Source organism: Falco naumanni, chromosome Z (genome assembly GCF_017639655.2).
Source record: "Falco naumanni isolate bFalNau1 chromosome Z, bFalNau1.pat, whole genome shotgun sequence".
Classification (NCBI taxonomy): domain Eukaryota; kingdom Metazoa; phylum Chordata; class Aves; order Falconiformes; family Falconidae; genus Falco; species Falco naumanni.
In genome coordinates this window covers 58,558,268-58,585,204 of record NC_054080.1, presented here as the reverse complement: position 1 = coordinate 58,585,204, position 26,937 = coordinate 58,558,268, and the positions used below count along the sequence as shown (strand labels likewise).

General features: G+C 41.0%; 1 protein-coding gene across 4 annotated transcripts in view; it reads right to left on the bottom strand.

The window, feature by feature from the left end:
• The window catches only part of ARHGEF28 (Rho guanine nucleotide exchange factor 28), a 117,688-nt gene that overhangs the window by 61,648 nt on the left and 29,103 nt on the right, over window positions 1–26,937 (bottom strand). For all 4 annotated transcript variants that reach the window (XM_040578997.1, XM_040579000.1, XM_040578998.1 and 1 more), the window contains exons 4-8: window positions 22,354–22,537; window positions 20,922–21,102; window positions 17,487–17,559; window positions 13,481–13,527; window positions 11,848–11,908 (exon numbers count right to left, since the gene is read on the bottom strand). In XM_040578997.1, coding sequence (XP_040434931.1) covers window positions 11,848–11,908; window positions 13,481–13,527; window positions 17,487–17,559; window positions 20,922–21,102; window positions 22,354–22,537 — 546 coding nt within the window. The remainder of the gene's footprint in view (window positions 1–11,847; window positions 11,909–13,480; window positions 13,528–17,486; window positions 17,560–20,921; window positions 21,103–22,353; window positions 22,538–26,937) is intronic.

Below are 26,937 nucleotides of genomic sequence, written 5' to 3'. Positions count from 1 at the left end.
CCAAGTAAGGAATGAGAAAATGCATCTCAAAAGTAAACAAACTATTGCAAGCTTTTTCAAAGCTTTGTTTCCATGTTAAAAGTGGGGCTTACAAGGACTCACAAATTAAGGACAGGCAAAATGCTGGAATTAAAGAAGCCAAAGATTAACTGGAAGCTAACAGCACTAATCAATCTGCTGGACCCTGTGTTACTGCAGAGCAATACCCCTCCTCTCAGCATTTACAACTTCGGCAGACCTTGGGATCTTGCAGCTGGAAAAGATGCAATAACCCACTCAAAATCTGTCACTCCCATCTTTCTAACTCAAACGAACTTTAAGTGTTACAAAGAAAGATTACACTGTCATTAGAGGAGCTCTCTTTCCAATAATATTTAGTCTGAATAGTATTTTCTCCTTCACACAGTCACCAAGTTAGGCAGTGAATCATAAGGATTTTGTAGAGCTGGCACCTTTACAGCTCTGGTCTAACCTCACAGCAATGCACAATACAGCTAGTGACTAATTTACAACAAATCCTCCATTCTTATACAGTCTCCCCGAACAACTCGTAAGCAATTAGTATTCAGTAGGAACTCATTATCCCTTCCCCCAACATCTTTACACTATGCAAACTACATTTTTTTAAACAGGCTCAAATGTGGCTATACAAGAGCTAACACAAAAATAACATGTCCACTGTTTCTTAACCAACTCCACCAAACATTTCCTTTAGTTACCCCACAATGTATGTGGTTTTGTATTCCACATAAAGGAGGAGAGGGAATGTGGATCAGCTTAAATGTCAGTTTTTGGAAGATGATGACATTTGAGCTTGTTAACATTCCTTACTTCAATTATTTTTCAGGCTGCTAAGGTCTGCAGCACTACTTCTGTATTATGTTTCAAGTGATTCTTCAATCCACATTTCAGTCAGAGATAACAACATATTTGTTGAAAGAAAATAATGCAATTCACATGCAAATTTAATTCAAAACCCATTAGAAGAATACCTATCAGGTTTTCAGGGATAAAATAATTATTATACAAGCACTTCATAAAGTGCACAAATTACATAAAACACAGTTGAAGCACATAATTGTTCTGCCCTTCCCTTAACTGAAGTTCTGCCAGCTTTGTTAGGCCTGAAAAGAATAATGTGACCCAGACGCTGGAAGCCTTAGACTTTCACTTTAAATACTAGTCACTCCCATAGACTTTGTTTGATTTATATATATAATTAACAGCCCCAGGGAATTACAACAAACAATGGATGACTGAAAATACAGAGAGGATATAAATCCATGCTTTAAGCATCCATTTCAAAATATCTCCACTCCCTGGAATGTCAGGTTCAAATTGCACTGATAAATCCCCCAGGCATAGAGGAACGCAGGTGCTGACGTACACCTTCCCACCTGCACACCATCCAGGGCACTTGCTTGCCTCCCATCATGGCCACAGCTTGAGAGAAAAGGAAAGAACAGAGCATATTTGTTGGATAACTTGTTCACTTAGGAAATGTCTTCCCAGCTGCTCCCACACAAAAGATTTCCCGTCTGCAGAGTGATTTTCCCTACCCAGGTGTGCTCTCTTGCTCATCAGATGTATTTAATGTGGAATACAAGTCTTAAAGTCAGAAGGTAGTGCTTCATGAGCAAACAGCGGTTTACATTTAGAGCGCGCCATATGTTTTACACTGGCTGTAAAATTTCTCACCTTTCAGCGTTAGCAATTATTCCTGCGGTCTGCTTTATGAGAAACAGTAAATCATGCTTACTTCTGCGATATCTCCACTTCTGCATCTTTTCTCTATATCGACCAATTCTGGCTTTTTTCACTTATAAATTCAGCTACAAGGCACTTACTTCCATTGGTCTTCCTGGGCTTCTGCTTCACCCAGGGAGGGATAACTAGAACTGACAAAACACTCACAATGCGGAACTGCAGCTGATGTATTTAATGGCATTAAAATATTTTGCATGCCAAGACATTTACTTTCCTGAATGACCTCTGTACACTGCATAAATGTTTTCACTGACTGCTCAGTTATTGCCTGCTCCCTCCCATAAACTAGTGGAGTTCATTTAGAACATTCTAATACAAATGAGTAATTAAGTATTGTTAAATAGTTTTTCAATGGCAGCCCTATTACATAACACTCAGAGAATCCAGCAACTAAATTTCTGCTGTGATAAAACCCTCATCATTTCCTCCTGCCACTTATCCTCTGTTTCTTGGCCAATTTCTTAGGCGTTTCACCCACTTACGGCCATCTCCCCTGAATAGAATCTTGCACAGGAATTTGTCAATGGCAGTCTGAAAGTGCAGATAAATTATCAGCCTTAACCCCTATTTCTGAAGGGCTAATTGAATATCACTCACATTATTTGCTCTGTTTAGGCCCTGTGAAAAATATTTTTTTTCTAGTTTGTAAAACTCCTTTATGCAGCTGCGAAAGACCTCATGCTGGTTTTTGCCACAAAGAAGGTGCTTGCCTTACAGTCTTTTGCTAAAAATATTTTTCTTCCCTATTCTTGCACTTTACGGGATGATCCAACCCACTTTTCACCTGACATTCTTTTTTTCCAAAGTGGTGGCATTTGCATGCAGTTGGCACAGAGAACTGGCAGCTTACGAGATAAAAGGTACTTTCTAGCTGGAAAATATTAACCTTGCTTTCCACTGAAAAAATGTTTTCAATTATGTATACCAAGGTGTAGATGTGAAGATAACAAACAAACGGAGGGGTTTATGTGCATTACCTAAGGCTAATGCTTTTGATAAATAATGTAATGCCTTAAATACTTTCACCCAACGCTTGCCAAAACACATCTGTATGATACAAATGTTTTTCAGAGATACTACAGTCTATTGTCTGACCATTCCTGTGGCTGGTGGCAAGACGGAAGGAAGCAGAGGAATGTCACTAGCATCCGCAGTCTCCATGAAACAGTTGCACTGTTGCCTCCCCAGCACACCCAGAGGACAGCCCCGAGGCACAGGGCAGGTGAGCTCCCTCTCCCCACACACTGCTAAAACATGCAACCCCTTCGGGCTCAGCATGCTCTCCCCAGATGGAGAAAGGATGTATACGGGATGGGAAGTGGGGCTACTGACCCCAGAAACAGGGCTGGGGAGAGTCACGATGGGACACAGGTGAGATGAGAGCTACCTGAACAACAGCTCTGCCAAAAATACCCTGCCCAGTTTGCTCTGGGCAGAGTCTCCCCGACATTAGGGATGAAGTTGGTTCACCCCAGGCTGGTTCTGCCCCAGGACCAGCAGAGCCTACAATCATTTCCCCAAGCTGCAGAGAAAGCTCTCATAAGGAGAGATGGTGTAGAAAGGGCTACATGATTGTCTCCACCAGCCTCCGTGATCCACAGGCACATGTGGCTCTCCTACCTTCTTCACTCAATTGTTTTGACTAATCAGAGTACATCTTCCCACAGAGAGGATCAGCCAACATACCCGGACAAAGTATCTGCAACACCTCACATTAGACTTAACAATCGTGTTGAAAATTCAGCAAATGGCAATTAAAGGCAACCGAAAGCAAAATGCTACCAACGAGATCCCACACACCAAGCACACTCCCACTCCAACACCCCTTCTACCTGCCCACAACGACGCGATGGCTGTGCAGACTGCTGTCAGCAACAGCCGCACAGGTCTCATGGGATGCCTTGTCACTCACATTACCTTTACCACCTCTCTTCTCAACCTGGGTCTTTCTTATGAAAGTTTACACTGGAATAATTAGAAAAACTCTGCCACATCACTGTTCTCCCCCTCTCCCTTTCCCAAATCATTGATGAATTGATCATTGAAAAACACAGAACTATGCCCAGATCCTTCAGATGTTGGCAGATGACCTCTTCCACTTGTTTTTATGATCTTCTTTATTGCTAGATTTCTGATGGGTGGTTCATGCACTTGGTTTAGGGAACTGGCCCATTTATTTCCTTATTTTGTGAGCAGAGATCCGCTGAGGCCTCCCACAAGTAACATAGCAATTTGGGATTTAAACTGCTCAGCATTGGACTCCAAAAGGTCCAGGCAGGCAGTCACTGCCCATCATCACTGCCTGATATATGACAGGATTTGGTAGATCCCACCTCTCTCACTAGCGCTGCGTGGCAGGCTCCCCATCCCACATCACCCAGAGGGGGACACGGCTGGGAAGGGCAGGGAGAAGGGCAGGGGAAGGAGGAATGGGTAGTTTCTTGCACTGCACACTTTCCAATGCAAACATGCCTGCTTTCCACCATTTCAACCCCCAGGAAGCCACAAGGCCAAAAATCATTAGCATTCAGCATCCCTGAAACTCTTCTCCCACTACCAGTTTGAAGTGGCCAGCTTTGCTCTCCCAGAAAAGTGTAGTCCTGGATGAATTCAGGTATCAAATCTGGCATGATACTAAACGGCCCTGACCCCTCCCAGCCCCCAAAACGTCCTGCTCACACCTCCCTGGGTGCATACCTCCCCTTTTCACTCTTCCATTCAGACAGCTGGTAACAAAATCCACCCGCACTAGAGATCCCTTTTCTGTAACAAGTGTCTCCTCTAGATGTTGGGTAGACACAGATCAGAAATATTAATGAAAAATACAAAATAATAATACAGTATTCGAAATTTTGGAATTAGAATTAGAAATTAGAAATTTGGGTCAATTTTTTTGTTGACTTCTTTGTGCAGTTTCTTGGACACTAGACTGGAAATGAACACAGAACAGCTGCTGCCTTCACAGACACCCTGCTGAAAGTGGCAGACCACCCTATCCGTCTCCAAAAACTCTGATCTACACCGACCCTCACGTTTACCGAAACACTGCAGTCACAGCAGGCTGCAGGAGATGCAGAGTCAATTTGTGTGTGCCACTTTCTGGATTGCTTTAAGCTAACATGCCACTCGAAGAGGTTTTACGCTCCACTGCATTTACTTCCACATGGGTATTTCCTTTTACCAGCCCCAGAAAGGGCACGTGGAATCACAGTGCTGCTGCAAACCCTCCAGACTGAGAGCAGACTGTGACATCCAAATTTATACCAAACTCCTCGCTATTTCCCTGCAGGTATATTTCTAACTACAATCTGAATTATGAAATCGATTAAGGCTGTTTTTTTAACATTTTCTTTGAAATCAAGGTGACAACTACCGTTAGAACAGCTATAATAACACTTTCATGTTAAAAATGTCATGTTCATGATATTCAATGAATGAAGCATTATTTTACAAAGAGCTATTAGCAATACCTACCTCTTTTGAAAAGCAACTGTTTGTAAGTGGTGGTACTTAAATCTCGTTCCTTTGATAAACCAAAGGAGCAATGCATCCTTAAAAATCTAAGAGAAACAGCTTTGCATAAACTGTACTAGTACTGCAAGATCCTTGGAGAATACCCAAAAGATTGGGATATAGAAGGGCTTAGAATTTTTACAAAACTGAAGCAAAAGCATGACCTCTGCCCAATCCTGACTCAATGTAGCTCCAAACACCAGTGGAGCTACAGTGGATAATATCTCAGGCTTTGTCCTAAACTCTTTGTGTTGTCCAGTTCACTGTCCTGCTGTCAGGATTTCACAGTGTTCCTGCCACTCGGACCTTTCTGACGTCTGCTTCATGACTGATAGCAGATTTATACTTTTTTTCCTTTTTCTACCACACCATTCACCTGATGTGGTTTGGGATAACAAGCTCAGTTTAGGATAACAAGCTCATTAATACTACTTTCACATGACAGCGGTCGGTATGCCCCGACTCTTGAAACAACTACTAAGCACTTCCAACAAAGTACACAGAGAGATAATTTGTCTAAATGTTCTCGTCCAGTGTCTGTTCACACTATAAGACTAGCTAGGATGTGCAATACAAACGTGGATGGCAAGCTCGTCACTTTTTGTCCCGTACTCTGATGAAAAGCTCCCTTGACTTATTTGCAGAAGTCTGAGAACTAAGGGCTAGAGTCAATAATCATCCCCTCCTTGTTTCAGCTCCACAGAGTCCTGTGCGGGCCCCAGCAACACAGCGCGCACACATGATCTCACATGAAGACAAACCCAAGTTCAACTAGGGCCTTGCTCCTACTGAAGTTTCACCAGTGGCTTGGTTGTTGAGTCTATACTTACACTGACAGCCGGCACAACTACTAAGTTCACCACTAAGACTTATCTCATTAAAAATCCAGTATTCCATGTCTCAGGGAAGACCTCAAGGGAAGGGCTGCCTCTCAAGAAGGAAGAAAGCTGAAAAACTTGGTTCATGTGTGCACTTTCAAGCCTACAACTGTTTTCTTCAACAATGTATTTTCTGGATTATATTTCACATTCAAAGAGTAACTTGACATTAGATATATCCCAGACTGTTTATTTATGTTAGCCTGAAATGAGACCAGGCGGAAGACAGGCAAAAGAGCTTATTTAAACATCAGGGGGAAAAAAGCCTCTTTTTGAAGGATTATTTTGCTAAGCAAATTTGTTTTGGATTTTAGGCAGAGGAGGAGGGACAAATTCTGGGAAGCCAGGCAGCACAAGTTTGTAACTTGTTAATTTTTCTTTCCGTCTTCCTTTTGAGGTTAAGTTGAATTATAACATCTCAGAAAATCAAGAGCAGAGGAAACTCCAAGAAACAAGAACAAGCCTGTTTTAGTGTCTAATGCTGCTTCTTCCAGATTTCTCCAGAGCTTTTTAATTAAGCTTAGTTCAGGCTCACATCCCAGGAAGATTTTACCTCCTACCTCTTCTGTAGCTCAAAACTAAATATTGAAGATTGCAGAACAGTTATTTATAGACACTCAAAACAAATGAGAATATGTTTTATCTACTGAAACAAACTACTGCCATGTTTAAATATCATTTAAAAGCTGTTTCTAGCAGGACTCTGACAGATCAACACCAAGTTAAGTCTCTCTTCTGCAAGGTGCAAGGAACCATGCTGAGCTTTTGCAAAAACAGAAGCGGCATCATAAAAATCTTGGAAAGCTGCAGCAGAAAAGGGCAGAATGCAATTGCCACAGTCATTAGCTGCAGCAATAACTCTGCAATTTTCTTCAGCTATTATTTTTCTCTGCAATTTTCAGATCACCTACCTTTTGGATAAAGATGTGTTTTTAAAAAAGCCTCCTTTACCACAAACTGACCTTTCAGAACTTCTTCAGCACCAGTCTCAGTATTTTCACAACTCTAATCATCCAAGTATTACAGTGCCTCTTTCTCACCTCACTCTCTATGATCTTCCTTGTTTTAGGGGGAAAAGTGAGACACAGGGAAAAGATAAGGGACATGCCCAAGGTCATACTGTAAATCCACTCTGGAAAGAAACTGAAGCTGCAGCTCCTGGGCTAGAGATGCTACAGCTGGATCACCCACCCTCCCTCAAAGTATACACAAGGGAAAGATAGGATTGAAAGCTGCCAGCAAAAGCAAAAATGACCACACACAGAAAAGATCTGCATAGCCTTAATCACAGGACTCTTGTAACAGTCTCAAATAGACAACACTTAACATGTAACTTTCACTTTTCTCTATCAACAACCATAAAATTGTGTTCCATAGTTCCAATGTCAAAACAGGCACACTTGACTCAAAATACTTCCAAATGCATATGTTCTGCTCACCCAAAACCAAAAGCAAACGAACACTAAAAAAGGAGCGAAAGATGTGACTGCAGTAAGTAGGAAAACTAATCATTCTACAGACCTAACAAAAACTGCGCAAAGGCAGGTCTCCAGACAGCAGGACCATGCTTTTTTCTATCTTAAAAACACCTACCTTTTTAAGTCTTACCATTTAAGGAAATCTTATTAAAAAAGAACAAAAGAGCAACATTGAAACCAGATTTTTCTGCAGATTACAGTACAGCCCTACTGGTTTACATAGAGAAGATCATTATGTTCTGTTCCTTAAAATGATATGTGATTAAACCAAGATTTCTGTGGAACCATGAAAATCAAAGGACAGAATCTACTAAAATGTTTTGTAGCTGCATGGTCACACAGCGAACTGCCAAAAAATTGGCATCAGTATTTTTATCTCTTGCAAAATGTGGCTTGCAGAACTTTTTTCACCACCGGCAGAGCAAACAGAATAGATTAGACAGACACCACGAGGTCACTGGCACTGTAACTAGGACAGCAGGGAAAATATTTTGAAAAATTAACATCATCCTGCCTTCCTGAAGTTGGGGGGGGTAGGGGGAGCTACATTTCCTTGGAAGAAAAAATGGGGGTTAGATTTTCTTATTGGAAAAAAGAAAATTTTGCAGCTTTAAAATTGGCCTTGTGAACATCCTCCTTCCAAAGCAGCTATGCAAAACAGGAAGGAATTATGTTTAAAAACACATGCCCAGCTAACACTGTCACATGCCGAACAGCAACAGCATTCTGCCGTCACCTAGACTCTCCCCCAAAATGTACAGCATTGCTGACTCTGAGGATGACAATGTCTGGCAATAATACATGTGCTTAATATTGAAAGGCAGGGGAAAAAAAATCTTTTTTTTGTTGCTTTCCATTTTCTTTCATTCATTCACTCTCCCCAACTGGATATTTTATTTCTCTCTCAATCTTTCCAGTATGTTTTCTTTCAATGAAGGAGAAAAAAAAAAAAAAAAGAAATAAAAAGGTTTGGGTTTTTTCCTCTCTTGGAAATACAAGACGACAGCTCTTTAACAATTTTCAGGGGACACAGAGAGAGGGGCAAGAAGATTAGCAGGTGTGACTAGCACTGAACTTAGGAGTCCCATTCAACTCCCTATTCAGCCTGGTCTAGCATCCTGCTGTGCCTCACAGTTTCTTCTATTCCTTTAATTCTTTAATATGTCAAACCCCAAAAAACCATTGTCTTCTTGGCTTCTTACTGGCCCACCCCCACACTGGCACTCACAGTGTAGGATCCCAGGGGCTCTCCAGCAATCCTGGAAGGTGAGGAGCCTCTTGCACAAAAAAGACTGAACTACAATTCCCAAAATCAAACTACAAGACTCAAATGGTGCCCAAGGCAGCCAGGTCCCAAACCAAGGATGAAGAAGACAAGGAGCAAGGAGAGTTGTTGTCCTTTTATTATCCTATCAACTGTTGCAAGCACCCTTGCAAAGATACCCTCAAAACTTTGTTGGGTGTGGGGAAAGAGCCAAAACAGTCAATATGCTTGAAAGGGCAGCCTAGGAAAGAAAACTGGAGCCACCACTTCTTGAAAGGTCCCTTCCAACCCAACCAATCTCATGTTAAGACAAATGTTTGGTAAAGGTTTCTAAAAGCAAGAACACATGGAAAAATAAGTGAGATGCAGAAGTGGGAGAATCTGTACCCATTCAAAGAGCGCTCACATTCTTGCTTTTAGGACTCCTCTTTGATTTACAAATCCAGCCTCCTAGTGAGTATCCAGAGCCTGCTCATTTCTATTCATTCTTCTTCACTCAACCCCTGTTAGCTGTTTTCTCTCTTCCTCTCCCCCACTGACAACCATTTCCATTTCTCTCCTTATCCCCCACTGTGTGCCTTTCCTGCCAAAAACATCGCCATTTAACAACATTGCCAAGCAAACAATTTTTTAAAAAGCTGTTTAAAACAATCCAGGGTAATAAAACTATGATATTTACCAATATGGTTATATGAGTCGGGTTAGAACATACACTGATTTTTACATTCAAATAAACCAATAAGCCAGCTTAAGTCAACTTAGAAACTTCTGGTTGTCACCAAACTCTTATTTCCATCCCTCCTCATCCTTCCCCACTACTACCTTTTACTGCACACTTGACAGCCCACTCTCTCCCCAGCCAATACATCAGCCCCACCAGATCTCACACATGGTGCCGACTGGAAGCCCTCCAGGCCCTGCTGAGGTCAATGGCAAAATCCCACCAGGTGTCTATGCTATGTGCTTTCAGCCAGCCTGAGTACACAACTGGGAGATGTGCAAGGAGAGCCCACAGTGCCGCCGGCAGCGACTCCATGCTCCACTCCTTACAGAGGGCAACCAAATAATTCAGTTACAGTGGGTGACTTCTAGAACAAGCAGAACCAATTTTGCTGCAGCTTCTCCACAAACAATTCAACTTCTTAAACATACTATAAGGTGATTGGAATATAGCAAAGAGACAGAGGGTTGGTTCTTTTTCAAGTAAGGGATACAACAGGGAAATTTTCTTAGTTTAATATAAGCTGAGCCTGTGCTTACGACAAAAGGTATTTATATACATGTGTTTATGTACAGATATGTGTATATATCTACATATTTATACCCATATTTATAGTTTTACTTTATGTATACATAAGATGCCTAAGAAAATACATTTAAATCAAATTTCAAGGACCTAAATCTTGTTCCAAGTTGTATGCACATTCACCATTGTTTTTGCCCAAAACCTCCTCTAAGAATCTGCACTTCACCACTCCTAACAGTATGAACCATGGCCAAAGTCATTTGCTTGTTCCCTGCAGAGGACTCGGGATCTGCTACTGCTGACCATCCAAGCAACAGAGAAGAGACTGAGCTGGTCTGAAGCCAGAGAGCCTGGCTCCTGTTCTAGTTGTCACAAGCAGCACTGTGCAAATGATACCTTAGAAGGAAATAGCATTTCAGGGGTAAGAAAGAGAAATATCAACTCTAATTTCAGAGTAGAGAACTTCCACTGGGTCAGCTTTTAAGCTACCTTATGTTCCCTCCAGATGGTATAACTGGAGCAGAGACGGAAGCAGATGTCAGATTAGCAAACTGCAATCACTCCCCAATGGTTCCACACCCTCCTACGCTGAGATACAGTCCAATACTTTGGTCCTGCTTGACAAAACAGATTTGATCATATGGGCACTCACAGCTCATGTACATGCAAAGCATTCTTTAGCAAAGCAAGAACTGCTATGCTGTCCTGTGCTCAAAAGCACTGAAGTCAGGGTAACTGTGGATACTAGTATTTTTGCTACTACTCCCAGGTCCCTTAAGCAGCTCCTGTATTCCTTGGATAGGAGTGTGAGACAAACATGATTAAATGGCTGAAGTACAGGCACTTGGCATAACAATGACTAGAAAAATAGACAAACGGATGATCATTTTAATGAGACGTTATTAAAATAACCTGCCGGCTTCTAATCTTACAACTGCGTCTCTGAGTTTATGCCAGCTTGTTTCCCTCTAACATATACTATCCCCATTCATGCACACATTTCCCCTCCCTTTATACACACACAGAGCGACTCTTCATTTTGCAGCCACCAAAGTTTGCATACGGGCTGTCTGAATGCCACCATCTGGGCTGCTCTTTCTGAGTTCAGCATTGGACCACAGGCATGTGATGCCAGCCTGGCAGCCTCTGCCTGGCACAGCAGCTCCCATTGGCACAGCTTAGTTACTGTCTTTTTCTGCTTTGCATGAGCCCATGTTTGCACATTGCTCTTGGAGCTTTTCCCAAACTTGAAAATGCTCACCTTTCCATCTGAGCTTCAGTCTCTAAATGTACTGTCCAGTGCAACTGGCTATATTCTCCTACCAGCCATACAACTTACCACTGTGGCACCTAAACATTTCTACGTGTTTCATTTAATTTTCAGTCACAGAAATTATTCATTTCATCTTCACTCCATCAGAAATTATTTGCAAAACTGTTGTCCCTACAACAGTTAATATACTACTGAAAAATCCTAGGGTATCATGATACTGTTGGATACACCACCTATCTATACTACAGACACTTTGAAAGAGGTTCCCTCACTGACAGACATAAAACTGATCGATCTTGATCTTTTGCCGACCTAGGCTGCAACATCAGTGACCTTCACCTTTTTTAAAGAAACTGCTTTGTGTGTATTTGGCATCACAGTGTATAACAATAGCTTTTAGGAAGTCAAAATTATTAAATATTTCTTACCTATGCCAAACAAGACATGATCTTCATTTTCTTTAGAAGGAACCACAGAGTCTCGAAAAGGCTAGAAACAGAAAACTTGAGCTATATCTTTGAAGACAAATAGCTGCATTTGAGCTTAGTTGCAAGCTATGCTATAGGCTTTCAGAATACAGTTCAAATTTCTATAAAGCAGCAGTCACTTCATTTTAGCCATTTTAATAAATGCCACAGATACAGCATGCCACCCCCAGACACTAAGATATGCACATGAACCCTATGGAGTGAAACTCTAAACTTGATCAAAGAAGAGACCAAACAATATCTCATTTTCCATGCAAACTCCAGTTTTCAGCTGCTTTTCTCTTACAAAGTTTAACTGTGCCCTGACTAGCCAATATACAGTGGTTTGGAGGAAAGAGCAATATGTTTCTAAGATGCCTCCTTGTCTAATGCCTATGTTCACACCCACCTGTTGAAACTGAAATAGGTCAGTTCATTCTTTATAGAATCAACTACGGCCTTTCTGCTAGATCAAAGCAAGAGACAGTGAATAGGGTACCAGAACCTTTTCCCTCCAAACAAGACTCGTGAGCTGCAACACTCTGCCCCAACATATATTCTCCACATAGACTCCACAAAACGCATGCATACTGCAAAGATGTAATTCTGAGATGACAGAAATTACAGCAACAACATGTGACTCCCAAACAAATGGTCGATTTTCTGCACAGCTGGCAATTAAAAAAAATAGACCTAAAGACGTCATCACTTTTATAATAACGACCAAACAAAAGTGGCAGTCCAACAACATTCCATTAAATTCAAATGTTACTAAAAAAAAAAATCAATAGTCATTGGCTATTGAGAAGATACCACCTTTACCAGATTTGCCAGATTTTACCAGATTTTGTTTCTCCCAACCTAAAGAATTATTTTCGCTTTGTACGGTATTGAGCTAATAATCAAGCTCTTGCTTTAAAAGGTGATTAAAAAAAAACACTGGGACAAAGATTCCCTGGTTTTGTAAACAGATACATATAAATCAAAAGCAGAATACAAGACTAGAGATCAAATACACCTGACTAACCATAATGGGACTTGGGACAAATATTTGTCCCCCAAAAAAGCTGTTAGATACCTCCAGAAGACAATGAGATACCTTCTACAGAAGACAATGAGAAGTACCATATTTTTTTACATCGAGTGTTTTTCCCATTTAAGTCCAGTTAAGGACTCACAGTTGCCTACAAGGTCTATCTCAGGGACTAACTCCTCAGATGTAATGAAGCATGCCATCTCAAGGATGAAGCTTGTGCAAGACAGGTTGTGGTCCCCTCAGACTGGTAGCCAAGCTGCAAGCTCCCTGAAGACACTAAGGTTCACCATAAACACAAAAGCTTTCTGGCCCAATAGCAGACCTTGCTTCTCCAACCCAGCTTTCTGGTCCATAACCACGTAACAGGTTTGTTCAAATAGTAATCATCTATATATGTAACTATTCCCACAGGACAGGAATGGGCAGCAAATGTTGTCTGTCAGGCATTAGTCACCTTAGTTATTTGTTAGGTCTGGGAGGTGCTCAGACAGCCAAGCAGAAGCTGCTTCTTTTCAGCCTAAACATAGCCTAGCTATTGGTATAAGGAGAAATCTGTACCTTTGTATCATCCTGGGACAATTCATCACATGCCAAGTTCACAGGACCTGTAAAAGCAAAGATTTAATAATAAGCAAATGCAATTTGAGTCTGCTTTGGTTTCTGCTGCTGGTCTTTCTTCTTTTTTCCAGGGGGACACAAGGGAGCAGGCAAACAGACAGGCAAGCCAGAACAATGGACATTGGGCAGCCCATGCATATCCCCACAGCAGCCTTCCCATGGGCAGCGTGCAAGCTGGATGCACAAGTGCAATGTTATTGTCACAGTTATGTTCAGGCTAGGCAAGCACAGCAATTGTCAGCCAGCTGCTGATTAACCCCACACGCTCAGAAAATCAACAGTTCCAGCACTGTGCCTCACAGCAACTCTGCAGAGTAGCTGGGCTCCACTTCTCTTCTGCAGGGGTTTCATGTATTTGCTGATGTCCTTCTGAAGACCTTGCATTTCCACCCCAAAAAGTAAAAAATAACTTAATTTCTGTCACTCTTTTTTTTTTTTTTTTTTTTTAAATGGTTTCTTCGCAGAGCTGTGGGGAAGGACACAGCACATGCAAAGCAAGGACCTACTTCGCAAGTTTTGCGCAGACATCAACAAAGAGGAATAATCTGGCTACAGCAATGCAAATAAACACCAGCATCACCCAGGCTTGCAGGAACATTATTCTTTAGTAAAGATATTTTATATAATAATAATTATATAGCCAGAGCTATTCTGTAAATATGTTTCGTTTTATATTGAATCTTTCAACTCAAGGTTCACATCTTTTCTCAGATACACAAATACCCCTCCATTCTCCAGCCCCTGCAAATAAACTAAGTCTGAGTCAGCAGCCACTATAGAGTAGTTTGGGGGACTGCCTAGAGGAATGCGTGGTTTGGGGATCTCTGTCCTTTCTTAGCATTGCACAAATTCTGTACTTAAGGGTTTTTTTTAAAAAAGAGCTATATCAATGTCTCTTTGGAAAAACAATTCAAAGATTATCTATATCACACAATCTCCAGCAACAATGGCTGCACATAACCTGCAGGTCACTGTGAGGTGAAGTTCTGGGATGCAATTATGGGCCCACTGCAACCAGTATGCCTGTTATCCCTGACCTCAGCAGTGCCCCTAGACGCTGGCAGGAGTCAGGACTGGGTCTATGCTGATCTTGATTGTTAATTTTTAATGAATCTACCTTCTTTAATTAACCTTCTGCAGTAGTCACATATATACCTCCCCTTGCATTCAAACAGACTGCAATCACAGAGCACAAAGTCACTAGTGCCATCAAAGCATCCCAGGCTTTACCTTTCAGCTAGAAGGAACAGACTATTTCTTCTGTAACTGCAGAAACTTACTTTAATTGCCTCAGTGAGAAGATTTTTCACACTACTGCCATGCAATTGGCATTATTATTATTCAGTCTCACAATTCTCAAAAATAAAAAGCTGTTCACTCTACACATAGCAAATGGCTTACCCTCCAGTTAGCAGTATTCAGTCAATTCATGGGCATTGGAATTTCAAAGTCAGAAAACAGAAAAAAAGCAGAAACTACTGAATTAGCCAAAATACTTTCTATTTCTTCATCCTTCTGCATCGTATTTGAATTTAATTAAGCTGCTATGGGAGGTTCACTTCTAAGCTAGTAGCATCACCTTACATTGACTCACTGCTTTCATATGATTGCGTTTCACAAGAAGCAACATACTGCTATAGCAACCCCTACTCAGTAATAGCTCAGGGCTTCTCATAGCATTGTGTTTTAAAGGTCTGTTGATCTTGACTTTAGGCCCACCCAGAAGTCAGTGGTTACTACTTCTTGAAATGGCAGCAGTCTCAATATCTAAGGAAGATCCTTTCACTACATGAAAGCACCAAATTAATGTCCTAAGCTTAGAGTCACTTTATAAAGGAGTTCACTGAATGCAACTGAGAATTTAGTAAAAAGTACTCTGTCAATCATTTTGTGTCATTTCTGCTTGTAGCAGCAACAATGTTAACTCAATCTTGAAAAAAGATCTCTTAAGTCTTCTGAATGCTGGCAAATGAAAAGTGTAAGACAGGCTACTAGTCACCAGTAATGATCATCTGTGATCTTTCATTGTCTGGATGAGGTGGTGCTTAGCAAAAGAGGCAAATTAAAAAAAGAGAAAAAAAAAAAGGAAAAAAAAAAGGCTTGTTTACAGAAATGTGGTAACCAATGACAATAAAAAGACCCAAGAAGATTAAAAAACTTTGCTGCCCATCAGCTTACAAACAACAGGCCCCTCATGCCTACAAGCAGAGACCAGACATTTTAATGTGCGAACATGATTACCACCCATTTGTTTGTATAGGCTCTGGATACTACCAAAATTTGGCATATTTTTCTTGCTGTTGAACTGAAATGAGGGTTTGTGTTGGTTTTTTTTTTAAAAAAAAGAAAAAAAAAAGAGTACAAAATAGCTCTGATGCATAAAGGCACAAAAGCATACAGCTTCCATTGAAAGCACAAATAGGTAGGTGTGCCTATGCCAATATCCATGCCAAATATCTTTTGCATAAAGAAAGGAAAAGGCACTTTACAACCAGAATAAAAAATGGGGCTAGACATCCTGAACTGGTGGTTCTCTATTTGGCCAATCATATCTACTGATGCTCATTATCCAAGCAGATAATGCCAAGTCAGCCTGAATTAAAACTGCTTTTAGTGAAAAATACTCATCACCTAGTAATCATCAACTGTAAGTTGTATTGCCCAAGCTACTGCCGCATATAGCACTACCAATTCAGGCCGTTCACTTTCTGTACCCAAGAGGCAGCATAAAGACCACACTGGTCGGAGTACAGTACTTACATGAATACCCAGAGTCAATGCATTTGCACACTGCGTCATTATTCACAAACTTGGTATGGTAAATTGCTGCTTACACTTACAGTAACAGATACATAGTTTGCAACTGCTACCAACTGCTTATCATTTCCTTGCAAATTTACCTTCTAACAGCAGAACACTTGTTGCCTGAATGGTGCTGGATAAGTTGAGCATAAAACTCCTTTTCCAGGACTAAGTGAAGCAGCCTACATGTTTAAACCCAAGCTACATGATAATTGTGTCCCCATTTTATCCATTCACTTGAAGTTACTAGCTGATATCACCTGGAACTGCAGTCCCATTACTCTCCCTCAGTCTAGTCCTGACCCTGTCAGCAGTTTATGCAGGTGTTTGCATTTCTGCAGCTCTCAGTAAGGCTACCTCCAGGACAGCTGCTGACCAAGACTGAGCCTCTTGCAGAAGTCACAGTTTTCATCTTGTTGCTTCATCCAAATATACAGTGCCAGCCACATAAGCAAATGGCCAACTGATGAATACTTGATTCCTTACAATCATATATAAACACCTGAAGTGTCATACTTCTGATATTGAAGAATGATCTTTTTTTGTGATTTTCCATTCAGCCCTGAGAGATGCTCACTTCATGGTACACAGGGATATATTCTGCTAATGAAAGAGAGTTCTCATGAGCAAGCACAGTCCCTCAATCCTTACAGAGGTAAACTGCTCACCAAAATATTCAGTGTCTAACTGAAACATATGGGAATTTTGCCGTACTAAGAAGTCTGAGCTAGATCCCAAAACTATTAAGACAAAATGTTGCTCTACTGCTATCATTACTAACTTCAGCAATTTGGCTTCAAGGAAATTTGCAGTCTGGAGCGTTCATTCAGTTAAACAGTGCCATCTCCTGGAACATCCTGACGTTTTTCTGGGTATTACTGTAAAATCAGTTAAGGCTTTTCTAGTCACTATAAATGTCGCAATATTTTGTGAACAATTTCAATCTGACATCAGAAAACTAATGCTCTGTAGGAAATATCACAATTTACACAACTCTCACACTGTATGATTTGTGTTCCACTGTTGTCTACTTAGAACTCTCTGTCATATGAAACATGATTTTTCTGAATAAATAGTGTATGAATCTGTGCCAACTTTCTAAAGCTTTTAAAGACTGCAACATTATGGAATAAAAAAACTGTACCTTCTACAGAGCTTGTTGGACTGCAGGGCATTTTTGGACTTTCCACTGTCTCAACTTCATTTGAATTAATACTCTATAAAAAAAAAATCAAAATGACAGTAACTGTATTTGATGTCCATGACATTTATCTGAAAACTCAAAGCCAATGTCAAAGACTAGCAAACAAGTATGTTACAAGCAATATTAAAATGTTTGATAGAGATTCCAGAGAGTATTTAATCAGTTACCCTCCAGAGGAAACCAATAGCAATTCCTCAAGAGGGAAATGGATGAAGTATTTTCAACTAGAGAGAAATTACCTCCTGCTTAAAATACACAAGGGATCTAAAGGATGAGATTTAACATTTGTACTTCATTGTTTATAACCTCCTTTTCTATGAGAAAAGCAGCACAGCAGCTTTGCACAACAGCTCTATTCAGAACCATTCTAGTTAACCTTGAAAGCATCCCTATAAAGCAAGCAGTTTTGATGGATAGGCAATACAAAGAGGCTAAACCAGGACTAAACACTGACTACATGGTAAACCCTGCCTGGAAAGCAGGAGCCGCTCCCTCCCCACATCCATAGCCCCTGGCTGCACTGGCCCCTTGCTCAGATACACACACTGACTTGTATCACTCCCGCTCAAAAGGAAGAGGGTGCTAAGATTCAGTCCCTTATTTTAGTAACTTTCAAAGATTATAAAGCAAAGAGTGTAGGACAGAATGTCTCCTTTTGCGTAGTTTCATCTACAACTCTGCTTGCTTCCAGTCTTTCCCTCTAGTTAAGATTGCCTGTGTATTTGTCATGTACAAGAGCAGCAGAGAGGAGGCGTGGCAACCTGAATAGAAAAGAAAAAGTCAAGGATTATTCTGGCTGAATATTGCAGCCAAACTGATTTCAAAGCCATGCAGCTGCAAAGCTAGCTGTATCCCCCACCCCACTTCAACAGGACTAGTTGCATTTTTTTCTGCTCATCTGTTGGCGTGTGAGACAACTACTCCTACACCTACCAGGCAGAACTAAGTCAGCTCCTCCCTGGGAAATTACTAAATCTGTCCACCACCAGACACCAAAATTACTTAAATTACCATAAATTATCTTAATAATTTTGGATTATTATCCTGGCTTGGCCTTTGGTTTTTTTCTTATTCTCCTGACACCATTTCATATGTGTCCATTAGTCCACAGATTTCTTTTTCTCTTGTAGAGGACCTCTCACCTGCACTGGCTGTGCTGCTTCCAGCAACTGAGACAGCCAACAGACCACCTCCACACGCTGCTCAGGGTTCTGCTGGAGGTGGTACAATGAACCACACAGCCTCACTGACAGATGCTGCTACCACCACACATTTTCTGCCCGAAGGAGGTTGCACAGTGCTCAAGGTTCCACACTCTTCCTCATCACCTTCAGAAATATCTCTTCTGTATTGTCCAGGACAGCCACAAAACCTGTGGGTTTACACTATCTGAACTGCAGAGCTCCTGAAGGTTTCCACTAAAGGCACGGCTCCTTTATGGGTAACTCTAGCCTGAGTTTAATGACAGCTTGTTTAACTTTTCCATTACTCTTTTAGACTTGTAAGGAATAGTCAAGGAACTAAAAGAACCCACAGACCAGGGACTGAAGAACATACTTGAGAAATACTATGACTTTCATGCACGAATAAATGCAAAAATAGTTTATGCTGCTCCCTAAGTCATCCATTTCACATGCACAAATCCAACACTGCATGCCACCATAATAGTGACAAGCTCCTTCTCCTTAGTCCATGCCTTTCTGACCCAAGCCTAAAATATCAATGTGGTGCAGTCTCAAGATACAATAAACTAGACATACAGTCTTAGTCTGCTGTAAATGAGCTGAATACTCCAGTACAGCAATAAATTCTAACTCTACTTTCAAAAGACTATGTATCGTGAAATTTCTAATGCCCACCTTATGCTTTGGACCCAACTGAGGGCTGCAAGTCCTTTTTTGCAACAGAAAAAATCAGTTTCACTTTACCTTTGGGGCACAATACATAGTCTAAACATGACAGTTTGCTTATCCCCCCACGTATGCTTCAGGATGGTAACTAAAGTTAACTAAACGATGTGATCTTCCCAATCATTCTGGCTTATTTCTGCTTTATTAAAAGCAGTGCAACACTGAAGCTGGGGGCGGGGGGGGGGGTGGGGGGGGTGGGAATAGAGTCCCCACAACGGACAATCTAGACTGTTGCAACCGGGCTAATGAGCAAAATGGAAATGCACAAGTGAAAGGTAGTAGGCTTTTTCCTGCAAATACGACGTGCAGAATTTTGCAGCCTTTAAGAGTCTTTGTCTCCAACAGGCATGCAAGCATCTAACATACCACACCTTTTTTTTCTATTTCAAGGACTGAAAGAACAACATGGATTTGATGAGTGCAAGAAAAAGCCTGCATTCTTCATTAGTCTTGGTTTTGCTATTGGGTTTACTATTGTTTCCATGGAGAAGCCACACACAAATCACAGGTAGTCTGAAAGCTACAAATGCAGAATTAACTTATTTGTATCAGAGCAAATCAAAATCTTGCCAGTGTAGTTACATGAGATTATACATAAAGACTACACAATACATCACACCTTAAGTTTGTGGTTTAAACATAACATGTGAATCACATTCTAAATCAAAGAAAAAAAAACCAAAATACCAAACACACAGAATGCAGTAAAGATAACTCAAGGAAAAAGAGTGCACAAATAAGGAAACCTTAAGTTAAGCATGGAAAATAAAAGCTGAATTTTAAGACCAGAAAAAGAAAAAAATCCTATTTTTAGTATATTTTTAGTTCAGTAGTTTTATATAGCCATGCAGTCTCAAAAACATAAGTGGGCACCTGCACTGCTGTTAAAAAACTTGTGCTTTCAAGTGCTCTCCTTACTTTACTGAAACAGAGATGTCCTGAAGAATCAGTGCTCCTGATACCTTAAGTAAAATAAAGCCCACTACACCATAAGTAAACTCAACAGCAAAAGTCTGTACTCTGTATTTCTGCTGTAAGTAACAGACTGGGGGTTGGCTCTTGGTAAACGTTCCCAGGCATTACAGTGCTAGACAAAAGAATGGAGCTAAATTAAATATCTCAAAGTACCAATGTGAATACAATAGCAATGCAATTAAAGACTCAAGAGATTTCAAGGGAGTATTCACTGTAGAATCCACAATGATTCAAACACAACTTGGGAGGCAAAGGAGGCTTTGATAAAGTTCTCAACATTTCTGGTCCTCCAGCTTCACATGTACAACGTGCTACACTTACACAAAGTAGAAGCCCACAACAGTTACCCCGCAATTACAACGGCCTTTAGGGACACAGGCAGCTTAAACTAAAAGACTGTTCAAGAGAAATAAATCCAGTCTGAAGAGTGTATAGCTGGAAATTATTGAAGAAAATCTGTGATAATGCCCTGAGGTAGATAGGTACCTACCTGGTAAAGAAGAGGTCTGTCCCAGAAGTATTTTCTGAAGAGCTTAATGTCAGACTCCAGCAAGTGCTGTGCTGTGTGGCTAAATGTCAGCGTCAGAGCTCCTGATGAATGAACAAACTGTACGCAAGTACCCTCGCTGATCTCCACTCTTGAAATGTCAAGTGACTGCCGGCCCTGGAAACTGGAACGACACACTCTTTAAACCAAAGCAAACGCTCCACACACAGGTAGAACAAAAGCACAGCCACAGTGAGCTTCCTGCTCGCCTTCAGCACAGCCCGTTGGGTTCCCAATGCACCCACTGCAAAAAACAGCCAGAAAATCTGAAACATCCACCGAAAACACAGCTGGGCAAACAAATACTTAACCAATGACCCCATTCAGGCCTAAGAACTACTTCTAGCCATCGTTGGAGAAAAAACAATGTCAGCTCTAGATGATTACTCACTAGTAAAATAAGCCAGAAGCAGCAAGCTGTGACAATACCTATTTCTCCTTATTGCTGTAAATTAGCAATAGTACCTTTTCCTGTTAATGTTGCCATATATAGCAGTAGGACACGACTGGCAGCTTGCAGGTTTGTTATCCCACGACAGTGAAAAACAGAAAATCTCAAGGGAATACACCATTGTTTGGACGTTACAAACAAATGAGACCTTCATAACATAGTGTACTGTACCAGTGTTCTAAGGTGATGTGTTTTTTTCAAACTGAAGTACGGATAAGCGTCACATAAACTATATGTTCTGTGTAGCCAGAACCAAAAGAGCCACATCCTGAAATAAAAATGCAACCCAGTTCTCATGTGTTTCTATTTGCAAAGAAAAGCCAACAGTGTGAAGGGGTGTCTGATGCTGAATGCTTGGTACCCCAAGACACACACACACACACCATGCAGCTCCTCATGTCCCTACAGAGGAAACTCCAGATAGCTGAAACGTGCCAGAAAGCACTTGTCCTCTAAGTCATTTGTCACTGTGGCACTCTCCAGCAAAATAAGAGTCATAGCTGCAGCACTGGCTTTGCTGCTGATTCTCCTTTATCCATTCAGACCTAAGCTTTACAGAGGTCACGAAGTCCACTGAGATTATGTGAAAGTCAGATCCTATGGTTCTGTTTACATCTGAATACTTCTCTATAGGTATTTACTTGCTTACGATATGTCAGGATTCAGCTGCAATAGTGCTGGGTGAGGTACCTGATGGTGCAGCTGGTCCTCCATCACTGAAGAGACTGTTAATTGACTTGCAAATGTAATGAAGGATGCAAATCATAAACTTCTTTAATCGCAAATAAAAGTTTACCACTTATAATGGCAAAAAGCAACAGACACCAACACAAAACAGGCAGCTCTTGAGAAAGACAACAGTACTCCCCATAGTCCTTAACTGATAGGAATTTTTCACAGGAAACAGCAAACAGTTATACTCACTTTGTGAAGACCTCAACAAGTTTGGAGTGTCCATTTTGTAAAGCCAAATCTAATGGTGTTGCTCCATCCTCATTAGGTAATGCTAATGCTGACGACCCTCCAGGCTGGGCTGCTAAGAACTGGGAAAGCTTAACCAAGCCCAATTTCATCACAAGGTGGAGAAGAGTTTCTTTACATTTAGGCTCTGAAAAAACACAGCAAACAAAATTGTCAGTAACAATAACCAGCATTTTATTTGCTAGGAACCATCAAAAGAAACTTGTTACCAGCTGCAGAAATACCACATCTCAGGTTCAGACCTGAAAAAGTACTTTGGCAGAATCTGTCTTTTGTTAAAATCAACAGAGTTAGATACTTAATTGCATCTGTGGAGCTAACCTAGGAAATCCAAATACCATCTAATTTCAGCAGTCAAAGAAAACAGTTTGAATTAGATAATAATTGTATTTCTCTCTTTCTTTTCTTTTGTAGCGTTCAGCACAAGAGATGCCCAATATACTGCAGAAGACATTGCAGAGGCAATTTTCCAGCTGCTTTGCATTGCCTCAGCAACACAAAATATCCCTCAGCATGGCTAAGTACCTAAAGGCGGGGGAGGGAAGAAAAGAAAAAAAAACAAAAAAAAAACTGGTGTGCTTTTTCAAGGCAGGATGTTTTATAAGCATAGTGAGAGATCCTCAGCGGCACAGCAAGCTAGCCGTAAGATAAAAAACACGTGGGTAAAATATACAGGATAATTTTTGTGTCTCTTTTCAGAAAGGTGACCTCACCTGCTGATGCTTCCTCTCCACTTTTTAGAACATAATCATCAAGCTCGACAGTATGAAGCTTAAAATAAAAGAGTACACAATGATGACTTAGTCACTAGATGCTGATTCTCCACTCAAGCCCTTCCCTGGCCTTTATTCAAAGAAGGGTTTATCTGTCTACATACACTCTCAAACACAAAGCCTCCGCAATTTAAAGGCAATAAATAAAATTAAGCTCAAGTGCCACTCAACCTGTTCCTTAAAATGTTTTTTCGCTATGAAGTTAAATATAAGGGTACTTTCACAAGGGCCAAGTATTTAAGGGCAGTTATTCTACAGTTCTCTGAGTAACCAGCAGAGATCTAATAGGCTTCCACTGATTTACGAAATTCCATTTAAAGTTATCATCCTGATTCAATGGACTTTTTCTTCCCTGTTACCCAACCAGTTCAGTACATGTTACTGAAAATTATACACTTCAGTGGCAAAGGAAAGGTGAACTTCCTGAAGCGTATGTAGGTACAAGCACACATTTGTGTAAATAATACAGTTAAAACCAACAGCAAATTGCTGTCAAATTTCTCCTCTGTATCAATATTTACAAGACAAAACTCTCTGATGGGAAGTAATCCCCCAGCAGAGAGAACAGTCATGTAGCCAAAAAGCTAATAAACACATTTTTCAGAAACTCACACGCGTTGAGCAAAGGTATCATGTAGTTATATGCAAATACAGTGGCTCATGGCTGACTCCTATTCAGTTTAAGTACTCCCCCTGAAAGTGTCAGGAGTATTTTATTTTATAGAATCACCAAAAAGCAAACCCTTGAAGAGTCCTCAAGAGGCCTCTAGTCCACACCTTGCCTTAACACAGGATCAGCTCAACCTAAATCACTCCTGACAGATGTTTGTCTCATCTGTTCTAGAGACCTTCCAATGGTAAGTTTTCATAACCTCTGTAACGCAATCTACGTAAGTGATAATTTCACCCTCACAGTTAAAAAGATTTGAAATGCTTAACCTAGCTCGCCCTTTCTCAGTGTAAGCCTGATGCCTCTTGCCCCATCCAAAATGGGTGCGAAAAATATTATTCCTTTCTCTTCACAGCTTCCTTTTACATAATTGAAGGCTGCTGTAACAGCTCAGCTGAGTACATCCTCTCGCGGTATCTTAACAGAAGAGTTGCCTTCTGCAAAGCTGGACCTTTTGGAATGTCCTCAGCGGGGGTGGAGGGGGGAACATGACACGGACAGCAAAATCATTAGCCTGCTTTGAAAATGCTGAACTTGAAGTGTTATAATATTTTTTAAACACTGTATCTCCCCATCTCATAAAGTCAGAATGGCAAGGAACATAAGGAACTTGCTCTACTGCTCCACAGGGAAAATTACTTCAGGATCTCCACTGGTGATCAAGATTCACTCTGAATATTTGGTGGCAACCCATCCAGACTTCTTATCTTTCCATTTCAAGTGGAATCAAAACTTTGAGACAGAGACAAATCACAGAAAAAAACCAGGGCAAGCTTCTTTCAATAAATGAAACAAATTCCAGACATCAGAGTGAAACAGAGCTTCAGCACACAGACTAGCGCTGCATCAGCCAGCAAACCTTCACGTCGCATCTGAAACCTTTATTTCACTGCAGTGCTAACAGAAGCAGACACATTAGCAAGATGCAGGGGGGATTCCTTAAACCAGAATATCACTAAACATATACATATTATGTACCTAATTATTTCTAGAACACACATAAAATGTCATGTCATTATTTTTTAAAAAATTAATCTTCAAACTTCCTTCTTACTTGTGACTAGCTTCCATGTGATCTGGTGCATTACCCATGCAACATCTATTTTCTCCCCAGGTTCTGGGCAATGAAATTGCTTCTTGGTCTCCCCACTTCAGATTCTAGGCAAAAATGTGTCCAGCTGGACACAGGATCTGCTGCAGGATCCTAGGCCACAGAGGAAATTAAGCGAACTATGGGGTTTTTTCCTCAAACATCTGCAAAATAGTTATAATTTCAGTCTTTGGAGACAATGATCATCGCTGCATTTTAGTTACCAACACTAATATGAATTACAGTGTTTACATACCTATTAGATGAGATGGCATATATGATTCAAAGTTTAAATACATGCAACCTTTAAATTCCACTAAATCCAACTCAAGCATTTGCAGAACTGCTTTGCCGGACAGCAATAGGGAACCATAGAATGGCCTGGCTCTGAAGGGACCTTTAACAATCACCTAGTCCAACCGCCCTGCCATGGACCAGGACATCTTTCACTTAGATCAGCTTGCCCAAAGCCCCATCCAACGTGACTTCGAACACTTTCAATAATGTGACATCCACAACTTCTCTGGGAAAATGGTTCCAGTGTCCCACCACCCCCATGATAAAATAATTTCTTCCTTATATCCAATCTAAATATACTATCTTTCAGTTTTAAACCATCGTCCCTTGTTCTGTTCTTACAGGCCCTGGTAAAAAGTCTTCCTCCACCTTTTTTACAAGCCTCCTTTTTTTATTGGAAGGCTGTAGTAAGGTCTTCCTGGAGCCTTCTCTTCTCTAGGTTCATAGGAGAGGTGTTCCAGCCCTCTGATCATCTTCACGGCCTTTGTCTGGACCTGCTCCAACAGGTCCATATCTTTCTTGTGACAAGAACCCTGGAGCTGGCTGCAGTACTCCAGGTGGGGTCTCACAAAAGCAAAACCCACACAATGAGTGAGCGTCTAGATAAAGTCAGCCCATAGAGAATATGGAGGCATGAGGATCTGACTCTAACGCACAGCTTCAAAGCCCAACCAAGCATTATTCATCAAACAGCCTGGATGTGAGACCACCCTCTACAGAAGAACACTTAAATGAGCAGGGCTCAGGCTTGCCAAAACCTGTCCAGAGATAGTGGAAATGATGGCTGATGTGCCACTTGAAAAATGGGAAACCCCTGTTCACCTTCCTCCTCAGTCAGATGGGGTTTGAACCCACACACATCTTCAAACTTCCTCTGATCTCTCATCTCGTGAGAGCACACCCTGTCCCCTCTGTTGCAGAGTAATTGAAAATGGGTCATGCTACTGAGGGAAATCCAAGTGATGCAAGGCAGCAGACCAAGAAAGGAACAGGCTGACTAGCGGGAAGTCTCTGCTGTTTGGACATGGATGCATTTCTCATTATACTGTTATCAGACGTGAAAAACTATGTTGGGAGCCAGGGTGTCCCTAGCTATGTTTCTGAATAGAGATTGATAACATCATCTGTGCTTTGCACTGGCCCCAGTGCTATTCCTGTACCTCAGAGAGTCTGCCACGCAAGGACTTTAGCAGACTCAAGGCTATGCCACCAGACTGGACTTCAGCCATGCACCACCAGACACCAGGCACCAGCACCCCTTGTCTAGCATGCTTATATGTACACCAAGGAGTTCGAGTTTAGATGCCCAGGAAATGCTGTGATCCAAAATATAACCCCTGAATAAACATTATGTGTTTTAAATGTTAAAATGTTGACTAAAAATGAGCTTTCAGAATTGTTCCTTGGTCTACAGTACTTCAGTTCTGCTATAATGTCCCACTTTAGACATCCAAGTGGGTTCTTTGGATGCTTCCAACTAGACCGTTTTTTCTATAAACAGCTTAATAAGCAGTCAGCCCCTAAGTTCATCTAATTAAAACACATGCAAATATATCAACTAGTATTAAGCACACTAAGCATCTGATTACCACAACCACACCCCAACCCTCAGATTAAAAACACAGGAGCAAAAAGGCAAACTTCACTCTGAACTCCATCCTCTGATTAAACCTTTGGCCTGGGGCCAAATATACATA